This window comes from Emys orbicularis, chromosome 2, assembly GCF_028017835.1.
Source record: "Emys orbicularis isolate rEmyOrb1 chromosome 2, rEmyOrb1.hap1, whole genome shotgun sequence".
Classification (NCBI taxonomy): Eukaryota; Metazoa; Chordata; order Testudines; family Emydidae; genus Emys; species Emys orbicularis.
Window position 1 is genome coordinate 85,782,269 of NC_088684.1, and position 13,099 is coordinate 85,795,367.

Here is a 13,099-nt window from a genome sequence, read left to right on the forward strand (position 1 = left end):
TTCTAAAAATTAAACATGAGAGTGAGAGCAAGCGACAAATCTGCATCATTTGATATTAGCTTCCAGTTTTCAAATGTGTAGGGACTCCTGGCAATGCAAAGTTGAAAGTAGAGATGGTACTAAGTAGATTTAAAATAATCCTAATCAGTCACTCCTTTGGATTTCCCGGTGCATCCTGTCTACTCTGGCTGAGATTTCAAAGCTGCCAAAGGGATTCTGATGCCCACGTGCCATTAATTTAAATGGGGTTTGAAAATCTCATTCTCTGTCTTGTTTTGGTTGTAAACTCTCCAAGGCACATGTTGGAGTTTAATAGGTAAGGGGTCTTATAAGGATGAAACCAGAGATATATATTGCACCTGTTAGTTCTGTAACTGTACTGTACCTGCAATTTTGTAAAAAAGTGCAATTCAGGGAGACAGACTGGCTGACCTCGAGCTAAACATTTCTGAACTCCAAGTGTTCTTCAGTTTCATGGACCATCTGGTCATAAATACTTTACTCATGTTCTTCCTCCAGACTGCTAAAAATTAATGGGTCCAATTCCCCTCTGACAGACTGATATAATTCCATTGACTTCAATGGAGCTACGCATGATTACGTAGGAGTAAATGAAAGGAGAATGGGGCCCAGTATTTTAACATATCACTTCCTGTTGAATGTGTAAAACCAAAGAATTTGTAGACGCTAGCAAGCTTTCATACACTTACTTGTGTAACCAGCTCACCCTCAGATCTTCCAAGTAATAATTAACAAAAGAGAATAATCTGATACCCTCTGCTGTGCTCTGGATTTTCAGTTCTGTTGCAGATACAGCTGAAAGAAGAGCACATGTTTTATGCAACCCTACTGCCATTCATGAAGAAGCACGAGTCATTTGTCTGACAGGGGAATTAAATACTTACCAATCTTTCTACACACTTCATTCATCAGATCTGCAAAAGCTGGGGAAACAAAATCCATAGTCTGAGACTCAGTGTCCACAGCTCAAACATACTCAGTAATAGGTTGAAAATTTGGCATGCAGTGTTATGACTCTAGAGCATTCCCTCTAAAGAGTTCCTAACAGAAATCTGATTTGCATTTTAAAATGTATCAGACCCTTATATTCCTCAGTTTCAAGCACAACAAAGCTAAGGAGTGTTTTCAGGGAGCTTGCCTGTCTATTCCATGGTTTCTGCACCATGTTTAAACCCTTCACTGCTGAACAGGGCAACATTCTTTTTTTCTAAAGGTGACAGTATTCAACTGGAATTTTGGCCCTTCCATATCAATGTATTAAATACTGGGTATGAATTTTGCTCCATGTACTGGGCACAGTAAGTAGCAATGGAATCTTTAAAATATACAGAGTTCTATGACTTGAAGTACCTTTAAATAAATTATTGGCAAAACAGATTAATTAAAAAGTCTGAAAGTGCATCCCCATGGGAACCTAAAATATATCATATTCATAAAATGTTCTAGATCCACAACATTCTTCTACACTAATGGAATTACTTTTAGTATAGTGAGCACACAATTTGAAAACTGTTATAATTGGGAATACCCTCAACTGGGGAATCCTGAGGAAATATTACAAATAATCTAATTAACAAAAGTATATTGGAATGCTCTGTTGCTGAAAAGTCACCATCAGGATGGTCTCATGGCATCTGTGATAACTTTTGATTTAGGAGCCTGTTTAATATGCAGGAGAAGCAAAAACCACTTGAAAAAGATACCGCAATTTGCCTATGCAAAACTCTTGAGCAGACAAAGAAACACTGTCACTTCAGGTACTTATGACCCAGTATGGGATAAATCATTCAGAATGTTGTCCTGACCTGCTTCCACAAGTTTCAGTTTGCTTTTGTCCTTTCCTCTGTCATCCTTCAGTATTACTTCATAATTACCAGCATCTTTCTTGGAAAACTGTAAAGCAATAACAACAAACAGTAGCATTCAAAACAAGTTATTTCAGAGAGTAATATTGTTTCTGTCCTGGTGATTTATGTGGCTGGCAAAAAATATATATGGACACCAAATTTAAACTTCTATCTATATACTCTTTCTCACTAGGTATAGAATTAATTTTATTCCTTTTACAGTTTGGGAACTGAGGCACAGAGAAACTAAGTGGCTTGTTCTAGAGCACACATGAAACCTGCAGCAGAACTAGGAACTGAACCAATATCTCATTAATTTTTGTGTAGTGCCTTAAGCACAAGACCAGGGTTCCTCTCGCTGATTGATAGGAGCACACATTACTGTTTAACCCTTTTCTAATGTAATCAGCACAGCAGTCTGATGTAATCCTCCAGCTCTTTAAACTGATTTAAAGGGGAAGTGTGAAGCTCTTTAGCTCTTTCTCACAGTTTCCTGAAAATCTGAATTCACAAGGATTTAAATAGAAATTTGCTGTAGCCAAAAAATAAATGCAAGGTAAGCTTTTTCTTTATAAACTATATCCCAGTTCCTCTCTATAGTGGATATGTTGGAATATCAGATTAGATCACATCTATGAACTGAACTGAATACAGTGGATCTGTACATCAAAAAGCCAAGAGTCACTCACCTCTGATATCAGCAGAGTACATACGCCATCCTTAAAGTCATGCTCCTCATCCACCATTATCTCCCTCCCATCTTTGTACCAAACAATGTGTGTTTCCTTCTTAATATTAGCCACCTAAAACATATGAAAAGCACATCAGTATTATCCTATTATTTTAATATAGTAAATTGAGTGCTAGGTGTATCAGCTTATGTGAAAGGGGACACAGAACTTAACTGATTACAGGTGTAAGCAGAATCAGAATGGGCTCTACCCTGACATCTGGTGGTGAGCTGTGGAAAAGGACTTCAGGGGCTGATCTCATTTGCATGGGCACACCCATCCTGCCTAGCATGATGGGACTGCTTGCTCAAATGGTTATTTTGGCTGCTGTGGGATCCCCAGTCTCTTTGTTATTGGGGCAGGAGTAATAAAGGGTTGTTATCCTCATTATGTGAATCAAGGACAGTAGAACTGTACTTGGCATTTTATGACGGGGGGACTTGCCCTCAACTAAGTAGCACTCGCTAGGCAAGGGACATGGGTTCCAAAGCCCAGTGAATGGAGAAATGTGGGGGACAGGTATGTGTACCTTGTAGTGTGGGCCCTAAACACCACTATTATTTCTTCTATCTCCACTGTGCAACAACAGAGCTAATTTTGACTCTATTAGGAGTCTTATTACATGCTACAGAGCTGAAGTCACTCATACCTGGGTTTAAGCATTTGACCTACTTTGAGCTAGTGTTTACCAGCTAAAATTGCTGGTAGGTAGGTAGGTAGGTGGGTGGGTGAAGACAAGTTGGTGAATGGCTAACAGGACAGCTAGTGGAGAGGAGTGGATAGGGGAGAGGTGCAGCTGGTGGAGAGGTGTGACTGGGGGAGCAGCTGGCAGTGAAGACTGCAGCAGAACCCCATGGAGAGGCGTGGCAATCAGCAGTCAACCCGAGCAGTGGAGCATGTAAGATGCCCCCCCATACCTTCCCCCACTTCTACCCAGGCTGGGAGGTAAACTCTGCAGATGAACTTCTGAACTCGGGGGGGCTGCACTGACCAAGGACAGAAACTGTGGGAGGGGTGACTGTTGGGTTGCTGGACTTAAGACCCTGAGGGGAAAAGGACACTGCCAAACTTACTTGGAGGTGGGTCTTTTGCCCATGGTTTGTGTTATGAATCCTGTTTGTGGTGTTTCCCCAACATAATGCCGCATTGTTTCCCTCCTTTATGAAAAGGCTTTTGCTATACTCAGACTCCGTGCTTGTGAGAGGGGAAGTATTGCCTCTCAGAGGCACCCAGGGGGGTGGTATGTAATTGTCCCAGGTCACTGGGTGGGGGCTTGAGCCGGTTTGGGCGTTCTGTTATTGAAACGGAACCCCTAGATACTGAACCCAGCCCTTGTTCCTGCCAACTCTGATGGGCAGAAGGGTTACACAGGGGACAAAAAGTGAAAAACAGGGAGAGTGCTGCAGGTCCCAGGATCAAATGAGAGATCCAAGGGGAACACAGAGCAGGGAACCCTGAACAATCTCCACTGCTCTGAGAAGGAGTCAGCGGACACCACCCAGAGGAACTCTGCCCAAATCAGAGCAAAGAATAGGAACCAAAAAAAGGCTTCAGAGCATTCTGAGAGAGAGAGAGAGACCCCCCCCACACACACATCTTGCTTGCTCCTCCTAGACTGAAGGATGGTTGACAGTGCTGGAGAACAAAGCCCTTTTATCCACTCCTGGATTGAGGAATAGGTTGTTCAGTCTACTTGTTCATTATATTCTTGGCCTTTCTTCTGAGACAGCAAACCAGAGCATACTGTTTTTGTGGCATGTACATATATGCACTAGGGCAGGGGTCGGCAATGTTCGGCACGCGGCTCGCCAGGGTAAGCACCCTGGTGGGCCGGGCCAGTTTATTTACCTGCTGACGCGGCAGGTTCGGCCGATCCCGCCCCCCACCTGCCGCGGTTCGCCGTCCCGGGCCAATGGGGGTGGCGAGAAGCCGCGGCCAGCACATCGCTCGCCCGCGCCGCTTCTCACCGCCCCCATTGGCCCGGGACGGCGAACCGCGGCCAGTGGGGGCCGCGATTGCCCGAACCTGCCGCGTCAGCAGGTAAATAAAACTGGCCCGGCCCGCCAGGGTGCTTACCCTGGCGAGCTGCGTGCCAAACGTTGCCGACCCCTGCACTAGGGACTGGACTGATATCACCGATGCATTTCAGAATTATAACAACATTATGACCTAGAGATGAAATGCTCTGTATCCCTTTAGAACAGAGTCTCCTTCCTCTCTCTCATCCCTGCTCCCTGGTTCTCCTTACTCTTTAATATTTATAGCACAATAGGACCAAGAGGCCTCCAGTCAGGTTCAGGGTATCATTGTGCTAAGCCCTGCACAAACTTTAATGAAAGCAGAGTCCCTGCCTGGAGGAGCTAACTCTCCCTCCTGATCTCTTTCTCTCCCATACTCAAAGACTAAGGCTTTACTGTTAGATTGAGAAGCTATTCCCGCTAAAAGAAACAGTGGTTTGACCATATCAGTTATAGTGATAGCGCCTGCTAGGCACATCCCTGAGGAAAGGGAGGTATGGAGTTAAAACATCCCAGTGGGAGCACTATGGAGCCCAAAACAGAAGGAGGAGAGTACAGTGAAGAAGTCAACCTTAAATTCCAAATCACCCAAGTCCAAGTCCAACGGTCAGAGGCCCAGTTCCTCATGGCACTATCCAATATGCAGATGAAGCATATCTGTTTGCGACACGCCTTAATGGCATGTGGTATGTGTTCTCTTCTTCTGACCTGCTCTGCTTAGAAGGGCCCCTGCCTCCTCCCCACAGATCACCCTTTGGGAGCATTAAGAAGAAAGCAGTTTGTGCCCAAGACAGCACAGAATCTGTGACTGTGTCCAGATGTCATTGGGGGAATACAAAGGAAAAGGAAATCTCTTTGCACTCTTCCCCACCTTGCACACCTGTGCAGTGACTGGCCACAATCTGGTCCAGTATATCTCTTGCTTTTATAACTATCTGAACAGTGTTGAAAACCAGCCAACTCTTACCTTGCATTTCAACAACACATTGCAATCAGCGGTAACTTCCCATCCCAGATACTCAACAAAATGAGGACCTGTTTAAAATGAGTTTTTACAAAATCATATGAGCAATAATCACAATACAAAAGACAAGTCAAATGAACTTTTCTTGCTAGATATACTGTGATTTTTATAATGTCAGAAATATAGGCTTTTATTCTTTATTCTTTATGTAAAAAATGAGGTAAGGAATTAATTAGAGTTGAATAGGCATTTGTATTTCAAAATACCATATTTAAACCTGCTCCTACATTTAATCAGCCAAAAGATGCCTGAACTCCTTTCATTTGCATATGATTATGCTGTTCATTACCTTGTTTCCTGAACCACTCTTGCCTCTGAAAGTCTGCTTCGTTCTGTAGCTTCTTGAACACTAGGGATCAAAAACAGTCAGGAAAACAAATATGAGCCTTCTAGATAGAGTATCTCCTTAGTTGGGAATGGGATATTATTGTATTGCAGGGGTGAAATCCTGTCCCTGCTGAAGTCAATGGGAGTTTTGCTATTAACTTCAATGGGGCCAGCTTTTCACCCCAGGTCGCTGATAGTAAATACTTCATGTGTTAAGTATTTCAGCTGTCACAATGTTATTACAGCTGACCCAGGCTCTCCTAGCCACCTACAGATATTAAACCTTTTACACGTATCCAACCCTTTTGAGGAAATGTATGTTATTGATGGTGGTTCATTCAGCACCTGAGGACCTCTTAAACTCATTTGTTATAGTAAATGTCAATGTAATGCTACAATGAGTAATATTTAATTCATGTAAGAGAAAAGATCAAAGAGAAAAGTATGAATTGTAAATATATCTGAATATATGCCACCAAAAGGAGAAGACATTTAGTGTCACTCATCTAATTACATTTGATCCTCTGAGGAAGGAAAACAAGAATGGCAGCAGAATCATCAAGCAGTTGAAATGTAGACAGCTGTAGGTATATCTGAATATCTAACTTGAAATAGGAGAACACTCCCAAGTATCTCCAACAACATTTGCATCACATTAGCATTGTGGGACATTTTCATTGTAGATATAGGAAAACTAGCTAGACAGATGTGAGAGAGACATCATAGGTAGTATATGGCACCTGCCATCTTCCAAGCACGCTGCAAAATTAATTAATCCACACAATGCCCCTGTGGGGCATGTAAGTAATAGAAATGGTTGGAAAATGTGAACATTTTTCCTAAAGATTATAATGGAAAAATTTCCTTTTTCCCCATTTAAAAAAATTCTGAAACTTGACCAGATTTAGTAGGTGTTATTATCCCCATTCTACAGATAGGTAAACTGAAGCAGAGATGTTAAGTGACTTGCTCAAGGACATGATCGATATTAAGAAATTAGTGTAAGAGCACAGATCAAGACTCAGGAGTCACTGGCTCCTTAGTTCATCACACTGCACTAGTTGTAAAAGTGAAGTTCTAGATGAGCTTACCATCACCAATAAGAACAAGACTGGATTGGTTCGTTGCTTTTCCATCCTGAAGTTGGAAGGTATAAGTCCCTTCATCATTGTCCTCAATTTTATCCATGATCATTTCAATAAGGCCAGTATTATGGTCCACCTTCATCTTATATTTCTTCAGGAACAAAAAGAAAAGTGAGAGTAATGGTCTTCTTCAGAATCAGAAAAGACTCATCTATCTGGCCACATTCTATAGTACACTTAATAAAATTCTTTATTTTCTTTATTCAGATTTGTTCATTGTCTCTGTCCCAGGCTGTATGCACATAACTAAACATATACATAAAATATGTTAATCAAATATGATATAAGCATATTTATTATTATCATAATTCTTTATATCTGTTCTGTACTGAGCATCATGTTCTGTTTCATTAGAAAGGATTTTTTTAAATATATGAAAACTATTGCCCAACTTTTCAAAACAGTATTTTCCCTGAGATGATGCTTTTATATCTTACTTCTATAGAATGCCCTGTCCATGCCCTCTAACCAGTGTAGTGGAATGCTAGAGACTTCATATGTTTTGGGGTTAAAAAAAGTTCTCTGCCTGTTGCTTATGGGAACTTGCACATAACATAGGCCCTGATTTTGGGTTACATGCAGAATTTTGGTCAGTGGTGTAATCAGAATTCAGGGGGTGGGCACATGGATGAGGAAATGTGGGGATGTGGTTTGAATGCACTGCACTCTGTGAATTTTGGTCTCCTGGAATGACCTACAGAGGGATATGGACGGTAACTAAATTACAGGACTGCCTTGTTCTGAGGATTGGAATGGTCCCTAGCTGCTTAGAGAATCTGGATGCCCACAAAGGTGGCCAGAGGTGATCGGGGTGGGGGGACACGTGGGGTCACGGGCCTCACCAGATTTCTCGGGCCACCTCTCGCCAGGATGCCCAACAGCGGCTCCCCCTGGTGGTGGCACTCACCATGTGTCTGTACAGCATGGGGAGGGAGGAAGCAGCAGGGCACTGAGCTGGCTGTGGGCTGAGCTCCCCGTCGCTACATGGGCTGCTGCTTCTTCCCTGCTGCTGGAGTCCCAGCGCTTCCTGCTGCCTGCTTCGCAGAGTGCTCATGACGTAAGTGAGGGGGACATCTTCGAGATCGGGAAGAGGAACTGTGACATGGTGCTCAGCGCCAAGCAACTCAGGTGGAGCCCCATCCAGCCCAAGAGCCCTGGAGGTGAGTGAGCAGAGGGGGCTAGGGGGCAGAGTGGAAAAGTGGGGTGGCCTATGCTGTTGCTGCTGCTTGCTGCTCCAATGCACTCCCAGTAGCAGCTTTCTGCTGCTGGGGGTGCACTGAAACAGCAGCAGCCTTCAATGTGCCTATCAAGGTGAAGGCAATTTGGGGGTGTCATATTCCTCCCTCCAACAAAAAGTGACTGATAATTCTCCAACTTCTTGTTCACTGAGACGATCCAGTCCCCAAGCACCATCCCACCCTGGTGCCACCCATCCTGATGGCGTGTGGGGGATTGTGCCTCCCAATTGTGTTGCTCCTTTTGTTGGTCTTGTTCTGAACACTGGCTAAACTGATTGAGGAGCATTCAGGCAGGGAGGGATGCCTGCAAGCTCTGCAGGGGGCTGGGCACTCACAGGACAGAGAGCAGGAGGAGGAGGAGGAGGTAGTTGCTAGTGTATGTTGTCTACATACACCAAGTTTCAGGGAGTGGAGGCAGAGGCAACACATGGGGCGGTCACGTGCCCCTACAGAACTGTTTAGTTGTGCCCTCCCCCACTATCCACAGTTATGTATTGCCTCTGCAGATGGCAGAAAGCCACACTGAGTGCACCCTCCTGAACTGCATCCAGCAGTGCTCACCCACAGCTCAGAATGTGGGCACAATCTTTATACTGATGTTTTCATGTTATGTTTTCCATGTAAATGCATTAGAGCAGTGGGGCCTGATTATATTCAAAGTGCTTAGCTGGAACATTGATACTCATTGCTTATAAAAGTCAGAAAACCATAAGCAATAAAAGTCATACCTCTCCATTAACAATTTCCTTGTCATTAAATACAAAGTTGACCTTTGCATTGCCAGACAGCTTTTCAGCCTGCAGCCAGAATCGCACTTGTCCCTTCTCCAGAAGTTCAGCTGCCAGCTCAGACTTAAGTGGGACAGCTACGAAAAGGAAAGAAAAAACTGAAGAGAATCTTTCCTGTGTTTCACAACTGTTCTTTTCCATCGTCAAAAAGCCAATTCTCCCATTGATAGGTGTAGAATTTATGAAAGTGTGTTGCCTGCCCCCACCCTCTGTGTAGTTGTTCTATTGTTCCGGGTCACTAGGGCTTTGTAGAGCTAGAAATATTCAGCGTTTGAATTATATTTGATGCTGCTCCATTCTAACTCAAAGAAAAATCTGTCTCAAAGGTAAACTGAAAATATCTCTGCAGCATGATGTGAGTGTGTATGGCCCAGAAAGAACCATGCTTTATGACTCACTCTGTAATGTTATAATAAAATGTCAAAATGACTCAGCAGAAAAAAATAGCCTGCAAGGTCTTGCCTTCAAGGGTAATCAGAAAGTAAACAGCTGAACCCCACGCCGGTCCTTCATTCCTAGAATTGATCATGTGTGTCATATCATGCCAAAAATTTCAGCAGTACACTCCGTTTTCAAAGAGATAACCAGAAACACTGACATTACGAGCCACATTCATTATTGATGTAAGCAGGGTCAACTCCATTGAATGGCATTGTGGCCATTTATGTCACAGTACATTTAGCCATGGTTTTAGTTTTCGCATTATTGACAAGTTCAAGTCTTCATCTTATTTTCATTCTAACTTTTCCTTAGGCTTTAGCTTACTTGGAAAACACAAGCAATTAGACCTAGTGATATAGGGGCTGATTTCTGAAAGGTGTTGAGCATCTAAATAGCTCTCCTTGATTTTTACCTAGACTCACAGAGCTATGCAAACAGTACATGAACACTTCTCTACTCTCCTATGGGTATACAGCATATACAAGCATAAGTATATGAGGAGCTCCCAAAATATAATAAGGACATGTCAGATTTGTAGTCTGAATTAGTGAGTCATTGTTTTTCATCTGTGAGAATACTGTAAAGTGTATGCATGGAAGGGTGTGACGTTGTCCCGGAGCTACTGAGGTGGATCTACAAACATCTTTGTGAGACAATCGGGGGAGAATCTTTTCATTTGTTTATATAGTCTGGTAATGGCTGTAGAACTAAATGTGAAACTCTCCTATCATATAGATATTGGTAGAGGTCATGTGACATATAAAGGACTCAACAACAGTAAAGTGGGGCTATGCATGCTATACTGTAAAACAGAATACCCAAAGTATGAACAGCACAACTCTGGGTTGTGAAACTGTTTCAGATACAAGGCTGTACTGCAGGGCATATTAGCCTGTTTTCTAGCAGGGCTAGTCTGGCATTTTTCCTTCGTCATCTCCATTGCTCAGCTCCACTTGCCAGCAGCAGGGAGTGAAACTTACAAATCATTTTCACTTTTCTTCCCACTTCTCACACCTGGAAATGGCTCCTTTAAAGATTTTCACCTCTTCACTTGCTTGCTCCTCCCAGAGCCCTACCGCACCTTCTGGAGCGGGCAACGTGCATGAAAGCGGCTGCCTCCCAGTCTGCTCTGAATCAGGCTGTGAAGCACAGGTGGAAGCTTCACTCTGCACATGAGACTGCTCTGTCTGCCTGTCTGTCTCTCTCTCACACACACATCCTTGTCCTGAGTAGCAGGGAACCCTCTTCCTTTCTCCCCCACCTGAAGACATCTGATAGGTAGGGAAATGGGGGAATAGCCAAAAGGGGAAGGAGGATGGGCAGTAACTAGCAGGAAAAGGGGAAGGTGGCAAATGGAGTCATCAGGGGATTGGCTATGGCAACTGGGAGGCGAGCAGAGCACCACCACTTTCTCCTCATTTTGACTCCTGCATGTTAGTGCAATGGTGCTGTAAAAAGCTTCCTCACTTACTATGAGAAATGAGAGGTGCCTTGGATCTTACTTAATCTCTAAAAACAAAAGGAGAGAAATGCCAGATGTACCAGTGTTTGCAACAGGAAGTGGGTGTAAATGAAGAAATTAGGCTGTGCTGCTTTTGTTTTACTGTCAGGTTTGTGGCAATTTTAAACTCTTAACCTGATTTGTATGTAATTAACTATGAATATCTTAGCCTAAAATGGAAAGAAAAAAACCAAGCTTCCCAGAGGCTGTTCTATAAAGGACTAAAATAAGCTAAAGGCATCTTCTTTTGTGAAAAGAAGTCACTCCCCAGTCCACAAGACTAACAAGACTGAGTCCTTGTGCTTTCCAACAAAAGTGTTCATTTAAAAATGTGTCCATATTATGAAGCACTAACTGGCAGCTGTATTGGAAACTTCTAACAATCTTGCTTCTGAGTTTTACTTCCTATTCTGTATAGTGTCTCAACTTATCACAAGCACCTGATTAAACCTCCTTTAGCAGTTACCAAGTTGAAGAGCAGCTATACAGAGGACTTTCCCATCCTTCTTGGCCCTGTGCAGCTACTACACTCATACATTGTCTATGTTTAGTAAGGGTATGTCCACACAGCAAAGAAAAACCCGTGGCTGGCCTGTACCAGCCAACTCAGGCTCGTGGGCCTGGGGCTGAGGGGCTGTTTCACTGCTGTCTAGACTTCCGGGCTTGGGCTGGAACCCAAGCTCTGGGACCTCCCTCCCTGCAGGGTCCTAAAAGCCAGGCTCCAGCCCAAGGCCAGAAATCTACACAGCAATGTAACAGCCTTGCAGCCTGAGCCATGTGAGCCCGAGTCTGTTGGTACGGACCAGCCATGGGTTTTTCTTTGCTGTGCAGACATACCTTCTGTGTGGAGTACTCAAGCAGCCCACTTACCAATAAGCTTGCCAGCTGTAGTTGTTTCTGAACACAAGTTAAATGTGTTAAAATAAGCACTAAGCAGTTTAAATGAATTAACATGCAAGTGTTTAAGTTGAACATGCAAGTTCTAGTGATTAATTTTCACATACATTACTAATTTTGTTAGTGCTTGTAAAAATAGTTTATCCGGAGATGAGACTGAAGCTCCTCATGTACCCGAGGGGGTCTCATTACTATTTTCTCTTCTCTTAGGCATTTGCGGATACAACTCATCTTATTGTTACTTAATACTTTACAGTGCCTAGATATATGGTGGGTCCCTGACAATACAAAGGGAGAGACGTGATCTCTGCCCTGAAGAACTCACACTCTTATATAGAACATGACACAGTCAGGGGGAACAATCAACAGAGAAGGGATGGGGTGAAGAAGGGCAAAGGGTGATGGAATATGACTTTGTGGTTACTAACTTTGGGTATAGAGGTGCAATTAGGAGTTTATTTTTGTTGCTGATTTTATTATAAATTAATAATATTGTTGACTTGCTTTTGGTGACATCATAGAAGAAGTAAGTCTTAAAAAGAGATTTGAATGATGAGAAGGTAGCAGATTGTGGGGTTTGGGAGGTCATTCCACATGCAGGGAATGGCATAGAAAAAGTCATGGAGGTTGTTGGGGTGGAAGCAAACAAGTGGGACATCGAGGTTGGCATCACTGGATCAGAAAAGGCCAGTCAGTGCATGACACAATAAGAGACCATGTCGGATATGTAGACCGGAGTAGAGTTGTGTAGGGCCTTGAAGTGTGTAGAAAAGGGAGGAAGTGGAGGGATTCAGAATGAGAGATGTTGTGGTCAGACTGATAGGCAAGGAAGACCATTTTAGCAGTCACGGTTTGGATGGACTGGAGGGGTGCAATGTGGGTCCAAAGCAGGAGGGGTGGAGGTTTGAGTAGCTGAGATAAAGATAGGAGGTGGTGGACAAGAACTTTAGCTACTGGGATTGAGAGGAATAGTCAGAACTTAGACATGTAGTGGAGGAAGATATGGCAAGATTTAGACCTGGATATACGGGACTGGATTCACCATTGTGTTACTCCGGTTATACGCCATTGTGACTCTGTTTAAAACAGTGGTATTGCACCAGCTTAAAACGAGTAGCATA

The 13,099-nt window shown here is 43.3% G+C and overlaps 1 protein-coding gene across 1 annotated transcript in view; it reads right to left on the reverse strand.

Moving 5' to 3' along the window:
• MYOM1 (myomesin 1) overlaps positions 1–13,099 on the reverse strand; it is a 94,057-nt gene that overhangs the window by 13,707 nt on the left and 67,251 nt on the right. The window contains exons 25-32 of the mRNA XM_065397747.1: positions 9,080–9,216; positions 7,060–7,204; positions 5,931–5,990; positions 5,585–5,652; positions 2,558–2,671; positions 1,827–1,914; positions 906–944; positions 711–816 (exon numbers count right to left, since the gene is read on the reverse strand). Coding sequence (XP_065253819.1) covers positions 711–816; positions 906–944; positions 1,827–1,914; positions 2,558–2,671; positions 5,585–5,652; positions 5,931–5,990; positions 7,060–7,204; positions 9,080–9,216 — 757 coding nt within the window. The remainder of the gene's footprint in view (positions 1–710; positions 817–905; positions 945–1,826; positions 1,915–2,557; positions 2,672–5,584; positions 5,653–5,930; positions 5,991–7,059; positions 7,205–9,079; positions 9,217–13,099) is intronic.